At 40.3% G+C, this 12,720-nt stretch overlaps 1 protein-coding gene across 7 annotated transcripts in view; it reads left to right on the forward strand.

Annotated features, from left to right (window-relative positions):
* The window catches only part of plch1 (phospholipase C, eta 1), a 53,460-nt gene that overhangs the window by 23,122 nt on the left and 17,618 nt on the right, over window positions 1–12,720 (forward strand). For all 7 annotated transcript variants that reach the window (XM_031873479.1, XM_031873480.1, XM_031873481.1 and 4 more), the window contains 7 exons: window positions 1,835–2,078; window positions 2,274–2,403; window positions 5,663–5,833; window positions 6,418–6,511; window positions 8,309–8,512; window positions 8,956–9,076; window positions 12,205–12,376. In XM_031873479.1, coding sequence (XP_031729339.1) covers window positions 1,835–2,078; window positions 2,274–2,403; window positions 5,663–5,833; window positions 6,418–6,511; window positions 8,309–8,512; window positions 8,956–9,076; window positions 12,205–12,376 — 1,136 coding nt within the window. The remainder of the gene's footprint in view (window positions 1–1,834; window positions 2,079–2,273; window positions 2,404–5,662; window positions 5,834–6,417; window positions 6,512–8,308; window positions 8,513–8,955; window positions 9,077–12,204; window positions 12,377–12,720) is intronic.

Consider the following 12,720-nt stretch of genomic DNA (forward strand, 5'->3'; position numbering starts at 1 on the left):
AAATATTCTAAACTCATCTGTAATGACGTTGCTTTTGTTGTCCGTTCACAAGAACTACAACATTATCAAACATTTTCAATGGTTATGTTAAGATACTAGCAGTGTCTTGAAGCATGCGAGACGTGTTTATTTACATTCAACTAACATGTTGGACTTTGTATTAGTGAACTGGAATTCATTTTTGAAGTCCCAGTGAAACAGAAGTTAGAGCAGCTTTAGCTTCTGCACAGTGAGTATTCCTTTGTGAAACAGAATATTTGAGCGGTTTACAGTTACGAGAGGAATTTAAATAAAATCCTTTGCATTTGATTGAACCTCTAAAAAGTGGACAGGTATCATGTCACAAAGGGCTCTGGTACTGAGGGGATTATCATCATTTATTTCATGGCCTCCTCAAAGCATCACCGTCACTTTTTTACTTAACTGGTTTTATGTTTCAACTTACTGAAGCATACGTCTGTGGACCTGTCCTTACATGTGTTCAAATAACAGTGTGTGTGTGTGTGTGTGTGTGTGTGTGTGTGTGTGTAGGCTGTCAGCATTATATAAGCCTCTTAGATACTCTCCATTGACATGATTAAGTGACTCAAACAGCTGCCCAGTTCTTTCTTTGAGTGTATGTCTGTGTGTGGCTGCCGTGTTGTTACTTTCAATCATATCAGAATTTCAGAGATGAGATTATGTAACGGAGTGAGAGTGTAATGGGAAAATGGACAGGGATCATTTTGGAATGGATTATGACAGAAGTATTTTTGGGGTGGATAAGAAGGCAATTAGTTGAATTGACTCATCATATAATTCATTCTTTAATCAATTATTCAAACATAATGATGTTTCCAAAATCATTAAGGTCCATTATTCTGAGGAAAACACATTAGAGCATTGATGAGGGACATTAATGAATCGATTTAATTGAATGACAATTCAATTAAATCGATAATTGACACATGTGAGAGACATACCGTGAGGAGAAAACAAACTAGTTGAAGAGACTGGTGTGCGGAACAGGACGTAGTTTACTGCAGGCTGTGGCTTTTTCCTAACAAAGACACAGAATCAAAAATAGCTAAGTTTGTACTCCAATCTCATGAGACTGTGATACACTCTGAAGCCTACAGGAACTGCTTACCCCATTGTTTTTAACACATGATAGAGAAAATCAGGGAGAGAACGTAACTCAACTAATTTTGGTCATTGTTGTTTTTCACAACGATAAGCAGTTTTTGCTGCTATTCTATTTTAATAATATGTCATTATTCTGCCTGCTCAATTCCTCTGTCAATATACTGTAATGGGAAATTGTCAAGAACTTGGTAACAGTATCAAAGTATAAGACTGGTGTTATTCCAGACAATTTCCTATTGTCAGCAAATTGTAGGAAAGCCAACAATGTTTTAGTCTGCCTCTCAATACTTTCCAACTCATTCGTTCCTACTGAACAGTAAATCTTTAAATACAGGTATATATCAACTTTTTTTAAAGACACAATATTTTCCTATAGCACCTGTGCATTGTAGTTTTTAGCAAAACATATGCAAACAGGAGTATACTGCATTAATACACATTGGGTGCTCTCATGAGTATTTACAGCAAGTGGACGGTGCATGTGCACTTTAGTCAAAATAAACTACTACTGGCCACGTTCATGGTAATAAAGGAACTTGCCATGTAGTGCAACAGTGTGGCTAATAAATATGTTTTTAATATTCTTTGGACAACAGTGGAGGTCTGTGAATACATGTTTATAGAAACGTAGGATATCACCAGCCTTATCATTTAAGTTGCAATTCAAGTTAACACAACGTCTCTTTTCTTTTGCTCCCCTCTTCCTCAGTCACCATTGATTCACTCTACAAAGTGACAGAGGGCATTCAATCAGACATCTTCCATCGGCATGCAGACGGCAGCTTTGACTCGGCCTGCTGTTTCACAGTGTACCACGGAAACCACATGGAGTCCCTTGATCTGGTGACGTCAAACTCAGAAGAGGCCAGAACCTGGATAACTGGCCTCCGCTACCTGATGGCCGGCATCAGCGATGAGGACTCGCTGGCGAAACGACAGCGTACGCACGACCAATATCCTTCAGCCCAGTGCTCTTTGTTAGAGTTTTCAGTGGTTCAGAGTCTGGGGTGCTTGTGCAAACTCAGTGGCGTAAGGGCGAGCACCATCCCCAAAATAATATCAATTGGAGTTGACAAACTTGAAATTATGCATGCACACAGATTTTATGTACAGTACACACCTCATTTTCCTTAATGTGTGTGTTTGACGTGGCTGAAGCAGACATTTGAGGAGGCCGATAAGAACGGAGACGGTTTCCTGAACATCGATGAGATCTACCAACTTCTCCACAAGCTGAATGTCAATCTGCCACGCAGGAAGATCAAACAAATGTTTCAGGTCAGAATATGAAGCCATTGTTTTTTTCATTTCTTTACATCTCAAATCCAATAAATTGCTCTTACATTCATTTTCGGGGCATCACTATATCAGTGAATAGAAATTAAATATCAAAACATGTACATACATATGTGAAGCCCTCTCATTAAATAAAAATTATGTTTGCTTTCAACTGAATACATTAAATTCCTTGTGTATAAATATTTAAGATCAGTGACGTCACATTACAGTTTAAAATTTTCATGTGCATTTGTGAAACTCAAATACATGTCCGAGAAATATTTCATATGTTCATGCGCTAGAGAGACACTTTAAGAGGAAATAGATGAAGAAGTGTGTGGAGAGGGCTGATTTAATTTTTAAAACTGATGTCACATTGAGTAATGTCATAAATCCACATACAGTGTCTGCTGGCGTTTCTAATGGGGTTAGAGTTTGCAGAAACACTTTTTCCACTTTCTTTTATCTATTGACCACAAACACAAATTTGCCTTTGCTCTAGCAGGCATGGTTGACTTTCAACAGCCATCTTAATGTGATAGTTAATCATGAGATGAGAATATTTCTTTTGATCTTTTAATTTGGACCCGGGTGAATTGGGTGAATTTTGACGAGGAAACTTTTGTTTTTTGTCCATCACAACTGACCACCCTCAGAAGCAGGTGTTTGAGGGTTCAGGAAACTGTCACAGGAATGATGACTGAAGTGCAGACTCACAAGGTAGAGGTTTAGGGATGAAACAGATCAAAAATATGATCAATACCTGCAAGGAAGTCAACACCCAGTACTCAAGGGACCAAGGAATGCCCGGCAAGCAGAGCAAAAACAGGACTGCAAAGATTAGCCAACAAGGGCACAAAGACAGTCTGTGGGAAAGAGTAAATGCTAGCAGGAAAGTATGCTGTCTCTGAAGGCTAATGGGGAGCAGACAGGTGACTGGTCAGGTGACAGGCCTACATTCAGCTGGGCAGGTGTGGAACAACAGGAGAGGTTAGTCCTGTATGAGAGTGACCAGGGCAGTTAAAGTCAGATGTTGATTAATCAGATGAAACCATGATAAGGAAAGCTAGTCTACCATGGGCAAATTATTCATGGAGCCCTGGAGACTCCAGTGCCCCCCCCCCCCAGTCCCCAGGTTTACTGCATATGACTTGAGTTTTGGTCATTTTAAGAGTGACCCTGTGTTTAAGACGTCAAGGTTTTTAGCTGGCATATAGTGCCTCGTGCATATTCCTAAATAGATTAGAACTCCCCATTCTTGCTCTCTAACAGAATCTGAATGTTAATTTATACAGACCTAATGAAATATATAGAAGACAGAACACTAAATATCTGTAATTCAGCTCATAAACCTTCTAATTGAAATGCCTTGCAGTATGTATTTTAAAGCCTTCTCAACCTCCAGCAGTTTAGACTTGATACAGTGGATTTAAAAATGTTTTGTATCTCTTCATAATTGGCTAAACTATAATCTTGCTCTGTAAAAAATTCACTCTTTGGGTTGAGATTAGATGGGACATTTCATTAATTTATCTCTTTCATATTGAAGCATTGGCAGATTACAGCGCAGCAAACGGGAACAGCTTGTGCAGTTGCTTAATATACCCTGGATCTCTTTGTTTTCTGTCCATGCATTTCTGATGAAGTCCATCACAGCGATTTATCCTGCTGGTTGTGTGTAGATTCTTTCTGTGATCGAATCCCCAATGCACACAGCGAGCTCATTACGGGAGCGTGGTGGATGCATTAGCTGGTATTATTAGATTTGGTGTGGAGTCGATGGGCCCCTGTGTGAGATCCAGGTAAAATGAGACGCTGCCCAGCGAGCAGGCAGAGCGAGGCGGCACGAGAGAATGAGCGGCGAGCCCGGCTGTGGGTGTCCTCGGGCAGCATGTAGTGAGATATGAGGTTAGGCAAGAAAAAAACTGGTTGAAGAAGTAATGTGTTTGTCTCATAAAAACTGGTATATTGTGAATTTGTGTTTGTATCAGTGTGAAAGAGAGAAACATGATAAGAGACGGAAAAAAACAAACAAAGATGAGACAGTTTGCAGCTGCACATGTGCGCAGCTGTTCCCCTGTGCATAGCTGACTGTGCATTGACCGATATATAGGCAGGGCTGATATTGGCTTATCACTTACAGTAATTATTGTTTTTTGGCCGTATATAATAGCCCAATAAGAAGACTGAATTGCCATTTTATTTCACTCACATCTATTCAGCCTGACATTGTGTTCATGGTGGCTGATTTCTTGTTAGGACGAAGGTCATTTTGCCTTTATTGAAATATATAACAAGTGACGTATCTATCCGGCCATCGGGCAGACACGGAAGCTGTTGCAAATATGCTCTATGACAAAGATGACACATCAATGGTTTTACATGGTATCCTTAGGGATCCCCCCCTTCCTCCCGCTTCATTTGGAAGTTTGGTGTTGATGGATGAAAGCAGATTAGGTTATATTTGCATGTATTTATATCTTCTAACATTAGATATTCATACAGCTAACAGCCATATCTAGCATTACAAAAATGTGTTGTCTTTAGCGTTATTATTTCGTGATAGTATGTGCATCTAAAAGTTTTTTTACATTTATCGTTATTTGTTTTTTACTTAATAATTAGTATTTCTACAAGTCTTTAGGTGTGTCAAATTGTTACAGACTATTTTTCTGTTGCTATTTACCGTGACTGTACCAAGGTAGCTATGGCTGCCTACATATGAAGATGACATCCTCATTCTTATTCTTGTTTACCATGCTATAATTGGTTGTTGAATATGCAAAATGAAGTGAAGTCAAATTTTTTAATTTTAAGCTAGGAGGTAGATACATTTGCGGTACCGGGAAGTACTCAGCAAATAAATGTCACAGTGATTCAACAATTTGATTCAGAGATTATTATTACTGTATGTTAATTGTTACTGCAATCATGTATAATTAATTTTTTTAAGCAAATTAGAATGTAGGTTTCCTTGGTAAAAATTGTTGTTTATGTGTTGTAGATAGTTCATTTACTTATATATTTTTTTGATTCTCAAATATGGATATCTGTTATGGCCTCAAAAATGTAGTGAGATTAAGTTCAAATTCACATCCATATATTATATTTTTCACATAAACAAATTGTATCACAAGCAGCCTTTGTTGTTTCACTTGGAATCACACCGCAACGCATTAATGTGTATAGTTTCACTTACCATCAAAATATAGTAACTGAGATGTGTCACCGATGACATATCACTTCCTCGTCCTCACAGGAAGCAGACACGGACGATCAGCAGGGCACGCTGACATACGAAGAGTTCTCCGTCTTCTACAAGATGATGTCTCTGAGACGGGACCTGTTCCTCCTGATGATGGCGTACAGTGACAGGAAGGATCACCTGACAGCGGACGAGCTGGCCAACTTCCTGCACAACGAGCAGAAGGTGAGAGGTCACGCTTGTCTCAGGTTAGAGACAATAAAAGACTCCGACAGTGAAGTTAAACACATTTTTAGGATTAAGTGTCCAAACTACTTTCTCCCCAATAAGCCGTTTCAATTTGAGATCCAGCCACTCAAAAGAAAATAATCAGTTCCTTTTCTTCCTCTCTTAGTCTTACATGTAAGTTAACTCCCTCTGTGTCAGCTGTCTGCCCAGAGGAATCTGCTCCACTAAGCCAATCTATCACGCTTAAAATTGTGTCTCATGGGAGCCCTTTTCTTGTTCTTCACACGTTTTCTCTATCAGTGTTTTTCTTTGTGTTTCTGATAAATTCTTTCTTACACTGCAATGGTGTCATTTTTCATCATTCTGTATTTACCGCGTCCTGCCTATGAATCTCAGCATTAATACTGTTCTCAGACTGCTGCTTGCTTGACATGGCTGGTAATCCGTTTATAGCAACACAAATATGTTATAAAGATAGGAAATCAGTCTGACTCCATTTAGCATTTGTAAAGGGGTTTAATCTTTGTTATGTACTACATCTCAAAGAGTCTAAACTATTTTGTTCATCCTTTTTTCTCTAGATGGCCAATGTGACTCCAGAGTATGTTGCAGAAATCATGGAGAAGTTTGAGGTGTCTGATGAGAATAAACAAAGTGGAGTCTTGGGGATTGACGGTAACTTTCACTGTTATTTTACCACTTTATTTTTGCTCCCCCAATTTTTCAACCTGAGCTCAGTCATTCCTTGATATGCATTTATTTCCTTAACTTTGGTTTTAACAACCATCCAGAGACCAACTTGCGATGGGACCATTCATTTTGATCTCAACTACGCACCTGTAAAGTTTTGTGTCACTAAATCAGTTCAGGGGCCTAAAGTTCCCACCTTGCTCTGACTTCGAACTGGACTTTCATTTTGATGTCAATTACACACCTGTAAAGTTTCGAGACTGCATCTTGCATGGTTGCCACTTTATCGCGGCGACAAAATCTGTGGACAGACAGAGAGAGAGATATATAAATACCTCTCTGTAGTAGTTCCTGCTACAGTAGGTGTGTCCAGGACCACATTTTGGCAAGATGATACACACAGACTCATAAGGTGAAAACAACACCAGCGTCGCTGTCACAGCTGGTAAAAACACTGATGTCCTTTTAAAATAAAATTGATATTTAAGGGCAATTTAATAGTAATTTACCATTTTTTACATTTATATTGACTCCGCTTTTGTAATTTACTGTGAATTCCACTCATCATGATTTATGCTGAGTCACCTAAGGTGTTTTAAATCCTGACTTACTGAATAGAAAAAAGAATGGCCATGAATGATTTGGGACTTTGTCTTTGGCAAGTGTTCATCTCTGAGTGTCATTGTAAGTAATGCCACATGCAACTGAAGGGTGAGCTTAAGGGAGAAGAAGGAGTGAGGATCGGGGGGGTAGCTGGAGTGAGAAAATTGGGAAGTAAGAATGAGGGCGGTGGGAGAGAGAAAATGAGAGTGTGACAGAAAAGAGAGCAGGGAGCATGGGGAGAGGAGATGAGAGGGGTAGGAGGAAGGGTGAGACTAATCTTGTTGTTGGAGGCATGACGGCTAAAACTGTGTGTCTGACTGATCAGACCAGTGTGCCTGCAGGCCAGAATGTGTGTTTGAACATGCATTGTGCACAGATGTGACAGCAATGTACAAACAAATCCACATTAACATCTTTGTTGCAGTGTGACAAGCTGTTACCTCCAGTATTTTATGTAATTTACTGTGTACTGGATTTAGCCATGATGGCACCATGACGAGATCCTGTCTCCTGATCACTGACTTCCCATATCAAAAACCTTCACACATGTCTGCTTCTTTTTCCTTGTCTGCTTTGCTCTCTGGCTTTTTTTCTCCGTTTTTTTCCGCTCTTGGTATGCTTGTCTCATTTTTCATCCCTCCTCTCTGGAAGAAGGGGGCTTTCTTCCCTCTCACTCCTCCTCATGCTTTACCACCTAAAAAAGCTATCCACCGTAGCATGGTTTCAAACCCCACTTCTCGAGTTTGAAACCACAGCGCTCAGGTTTGTATGTGCTTGTCTGTCATCCCTTGGTATTTTCCTGGAAATTGAAGAGAGATATTGTAGATGTCACGGTTAGAAGCTGTTAAAAGGTGCATGATATGATCTGGAAGCTGGTAGTTTAAGAATAAAAAGTTTTTGTGGCGGTGTTCACTTTAATTTAAATCTAAATGTAAATCTTTTTGCAGGAGTGAATGTACATTTCATGGCAATTCACCCAATACTTTAGTCTGGATCGAAATTATGCACCGACACTGAGTAACTGACAGACAGCATTGCCATCCACACGACTGAAAACAAATGTGTGATATTTTTAATTAAATATTCAAAGCAGTAAAACATAATTGAAACAAAGCAACATTCTGCCTGTTTTAGTCCCAAGTTATTTTTTTTTTCCAATCATTTTCTATTTTCTTTCAGGTTTTACAAGCTTCATGCGCAGTCCAACATGTGATATTTTCAACCCTCTGCACCGCGAGGTGAATCAAGACATGGAGCAGCCTCTGTGTAACTACTTCATCGCCTCCTCTCATAACACATACCTGACTGGGGACCAGCTACTCTCCAACTCTAAGACCGACATGTATGCCTGGGTGTTGCAGTCGGGCTGCCGCTGTGTAGAAGGTATGCAAATCTAATCATGACTGTGCACACATTAAGCCTATTCCTCAGAAGACATTTGACATGTCACAGTAGGAAAAGCACAGGTATAAATGATGAGATAAAGCTTGGCTGTGCTCTATTTAGCCGTTTCAGTTTCTGGTATCTTGGTAACATGCATTACTGTCACACTGTCATGATTTAATGGGACACTTCCATACAACAGGGTAATCGTTAATGTTGTGCTTTTCCTAATATGGCATGTCAAAATGACTACTGTGAAAAAAGTCCAAGCTGGTTTATAATTGCAACAAACTCTGTTTCACCCTTAAATATAATTTTACGCTAGTGTTCTTAGGAGAATAAGAAATAGCTCAGATGTCAAGTACAATTGAAATAGACTGTCTTTTCAATATTCAAAGCAAAGAGTGTTATTCATGCATCATTTCTCCTGTTTTTCCCTGCAGTGGACTGTTGGGATGGTCCTGATGGAGAGCCGATGGTCCAACACGGCTACACTCTGACATCCAAGATACCATTCAAGTCTGTCATAGGGACCATCAATAAATATGCCTTCATAAATAACCAGTGAGTCAACAACCCTATTGTTGTGTGTGATAGCATGCGAGTGTGTGTGACACTTTATGGAAACTAGACAATATCTCATATTGTACTGGGAGAAAATGGCCCAGAATGCCAAATAGAAATGCCATTTTACTTATTGATATAAATATGACTGAAACATCATTTTGGTTGACATTCAGTAGAGCAAATTATGTCCTTTGCACCAGGACAAACAGCAGAACCTTTCTCCAAGTGTACACACACACACACACACACACACACACACACACACACACACACACACACACACACATTCTATTATTGATTGAATATTGTTCTCTTCTGTTCAATTGTGTTGCTTTATGTTCTATGGGATGAGATATAATTGCATCACCTCGCTCGTAAAAAAAAGCTGCAGAACTACTGTATTTTTCTTCATAAAACTAGTCTCAAACTAGAATTTCTCCCACAGATGTAATGTAATATTTTTGAATTTGATGTAAGATTCCCTTACAAGGTTTAACAAGAAAGTTGCAACATTTAGACAGCCAGGTTGGTGTTTTTCGGAGGACGTTGTGATTCCTGGCAGTAATTAGCACCTATTACTGAACCATCTGCTCAGCAGCGTTTCCTCTGGCTCCCAGAGGAGCCACTGTTTGTCTCTGTTGGGTCCAACAATACCCAAACAAAGTGATGAATGATGTAGCTTCCTGCTGCTACATTGGCTCGCTTTTACATCTATTGCAACTACTTATGAGTACAATGCTTGTGTTATAAAACCATCTATTCAATACAAAGGCACAGACAGTGTTGGAGCAGATTAAATCTATGTAATTAAACTAGAAAGATGAGTACATTTGGCAATAGCTTGTTGGAAGTTTCACTAAAATTAATAAGGCTGTGCATCTGTTTGTTTTTTCAATCTTATTTTCTAGTTGTCAACTTCTAGACAGTAATTATTTAAATATCGCAGGTTATATATATGATATGGTTTTTGAGTAAAATGCTTATTGGCTTTCTTACCAAGTGTTAGATGATAAGATTGATACAACACTCAGAAGCTCAAGCTAGCAGCTTCTTAGCTTAGCATAAACTCCATAAAGTCATTTTTTACTTGGTTTTTCAGCAGGTGACACAAATGTGTTAGTAAGTGAGCGGAGTTGGATTTAATAACCTGTGGCCGGAGCAGGTTATGCTAATATGCTAGCTGTAGATTCATATTTAACTGACAAATGACAGTATTGAGCTTCTCAGCAAATTCCCAACAAGAAAAAAAACAAGGGTATTTCCCAAAATGTCTAATTATTAATTTAATTACATCAGCAATCAATCACAGATCAATATAGGGTAACATTCAACTGACAATAAAGACAGGCACACAACCTACTTAACAAGGATAGAAAATCCCACAAAAACCCTGTTAATAGATGCCTCTCTTGTCTTTTGACTCTACGCTGTAAGAGCTGATACGATTAGTTGTTAAATTGGTTATTCAATAGGCCAAATGATTATTCAGTTGATTGGAGAAATGAATTGGCAGATTTATCTATGATTAAAATAATGGTATAGGTATGTCTATTCCTTTGAAAATGTTTGTCTGAGTTGCACCACTGCTCAGGGTAACTTCTTTGTATTCCTCTGTAAATTAAGTCAAATACCACATGCTCAATGTTCCCCATGAAAGAAAACCTTCACACTTTCCAAAACCGGAAATATGTGTATAGTGTCAGGATCCCTGTCAGACCAGACACCTCCTATGGCCACACAGCTGCAGCAACTCCACCCGATTACCTCCTGCAGGCTGACACACCAGACTCAGGTCCCACTAACGCTTTCCCTGGCACTATATAAACTCTGGTCCTGCAGTCTGGGGTTGTCAGGTCGTACCGTCTTTCACCCGCTTCAACCCCGTTGCATCTTCGGCCTCGAGCGCCTGCCTCCGGTGTCCGTCGGTCCGGGAATCCCCCGTGCCCTCCTTTGTGTTAACGGACTACACACCGCCGCTCTGCCCTCTGTTGTGTTAACGGACTACTCACGCCGTCAAGCTGCCAGCCCTCCGGTGTCGAGCCACGGGACATCACGCCATCAAGCTACCAGCCCACCGGTGTCGAGCCACGGGACTCACACCGTCGATCTGCCTACTCTCTGGTGTCGAGCTACGGGACATCACGCCGTCAAGCTGCCAGCCCTCCGGTGTCGAGCCACGGGACATCACGCCGTCAAGCTGCCAGCCCTCCGGTGTCGAGCCACGGGACTCACACCGTCGATCTGCCTACTCTCTGGTGTCGGACCACGGGCTCCACACCTTCCTGTCATCTTTATTCAGGCTAAATAAAACCTGTTTATACCAACTTCTGTCTCCTGTGGTCTTGCTATTGGGTCCTAACCGTGAACTCCCGTGACATATAGTCTCATAAACTAACACCATATTAATTAGTAATCTTTAATTCTGACAGCAAGACCAGCAGAATAAATTAAACATCCCATGCTTTATCTCTCCTCCTCTCTGCTGTTATCACCTTTTACATACAGCTGATATTTTATCACCAGTGCCACCTGTTAATATGATTAATGGCCCCTTGGCTGTATTGAAATGCAGCCACTCACTCACACACACACTACACAGCTCATTGAGCCGCCTCAGTGTTTCACTTGAGAGAAGCTCCTGGATGTCAATGTCTGTGAAATGACTGGATGCTCTATTCTCTGTCTCTTTTTTTCTTTGGCAGTGGACTCGTTTGTGTGTGCGTGATTGTGTGTTTTGTGGATCAAAGGTGGGGTTTGAGAGCAGGGCTGCTTCCCCTGAGGGAGAGCTGTCAGTCTGACAAACCTGACATTCAAGCTGCGCTACCGTGTGGCCACAAGTCATTTCACCTTTTCTTAATCAAAACACACACACCACTTCGACATACACACCATGTCACATAGGTGGGGAGGTGTTTATGCAGCTGTATTCTTTTCAGAATTTACCTCCTCGCTGTTCTGTTGGTTGGAGCTGAGACATGGAAATACAGTTAGAGATGTGGCTCACACTCATATCAGATCAGTCGCAGTCCAATGGCTGCATTCAAGACAAATTTTCCGTCTTACCAGATTTTGATGTAATTTATAGAAATCTGAATATTTATATTGGTATTTTTTCTCTCTTACAGGTACCCAGTGATTCTGTCCATAGAGAACCACTGTAGCATTCAGCAGCAGAAGAAAATTGCTCAGTACCTGCGAGAAATCTTTGGAGACAAACTGGATGTGAGAGATGCACTGAGCAGAGATTCAAAAACACTACCCAGTCCTCAAAGGCTCCAGGGCAAGATACTCATCAAAGTAAGAACAAATCTGTGGATACTGCTGATGCGATGGTGGAATGACAGTTCATGTTTTCAAATGAAATGATCATTTGCTTGTAAATCAAACCATCTGCATTGCACATCTCCATTTCCTTCCTCTTATTTCAGTGAAGAAAGCGGAGAACCAAATTTTACTTAATGTGCGTTACTGTACTGACGTTGGGGAGTGGGAGAGGCACTGCAAGGCAGCTAATTATTGCCCATAAACGGATGAAGAGAAGGAAGAGGAAAAAGGGAGGACAAAACTAGGTCATTGTATTAACCATAGTGGAGAATGGAGAGGACGAGATGCTGGCATATGATAATTGAGAAAAAGATTGT

Source organism: Anarrhichthys ocellatus, unplaced genomic scaffold (assembly GCF_004355925.1).
Source record: "Anarrhichthys ocellatus isolate YVR2014 unplaced genomic scaffold, GSC_Weel_1.0 scaffold72, whole genome shotgun sequence".
NCBI lineage: Eukaryota > Metazoa > Chordata > Actinopteri > Perciformes > Anarhichadidae > Anarrhichthys > Anarrhichthys ocellatus.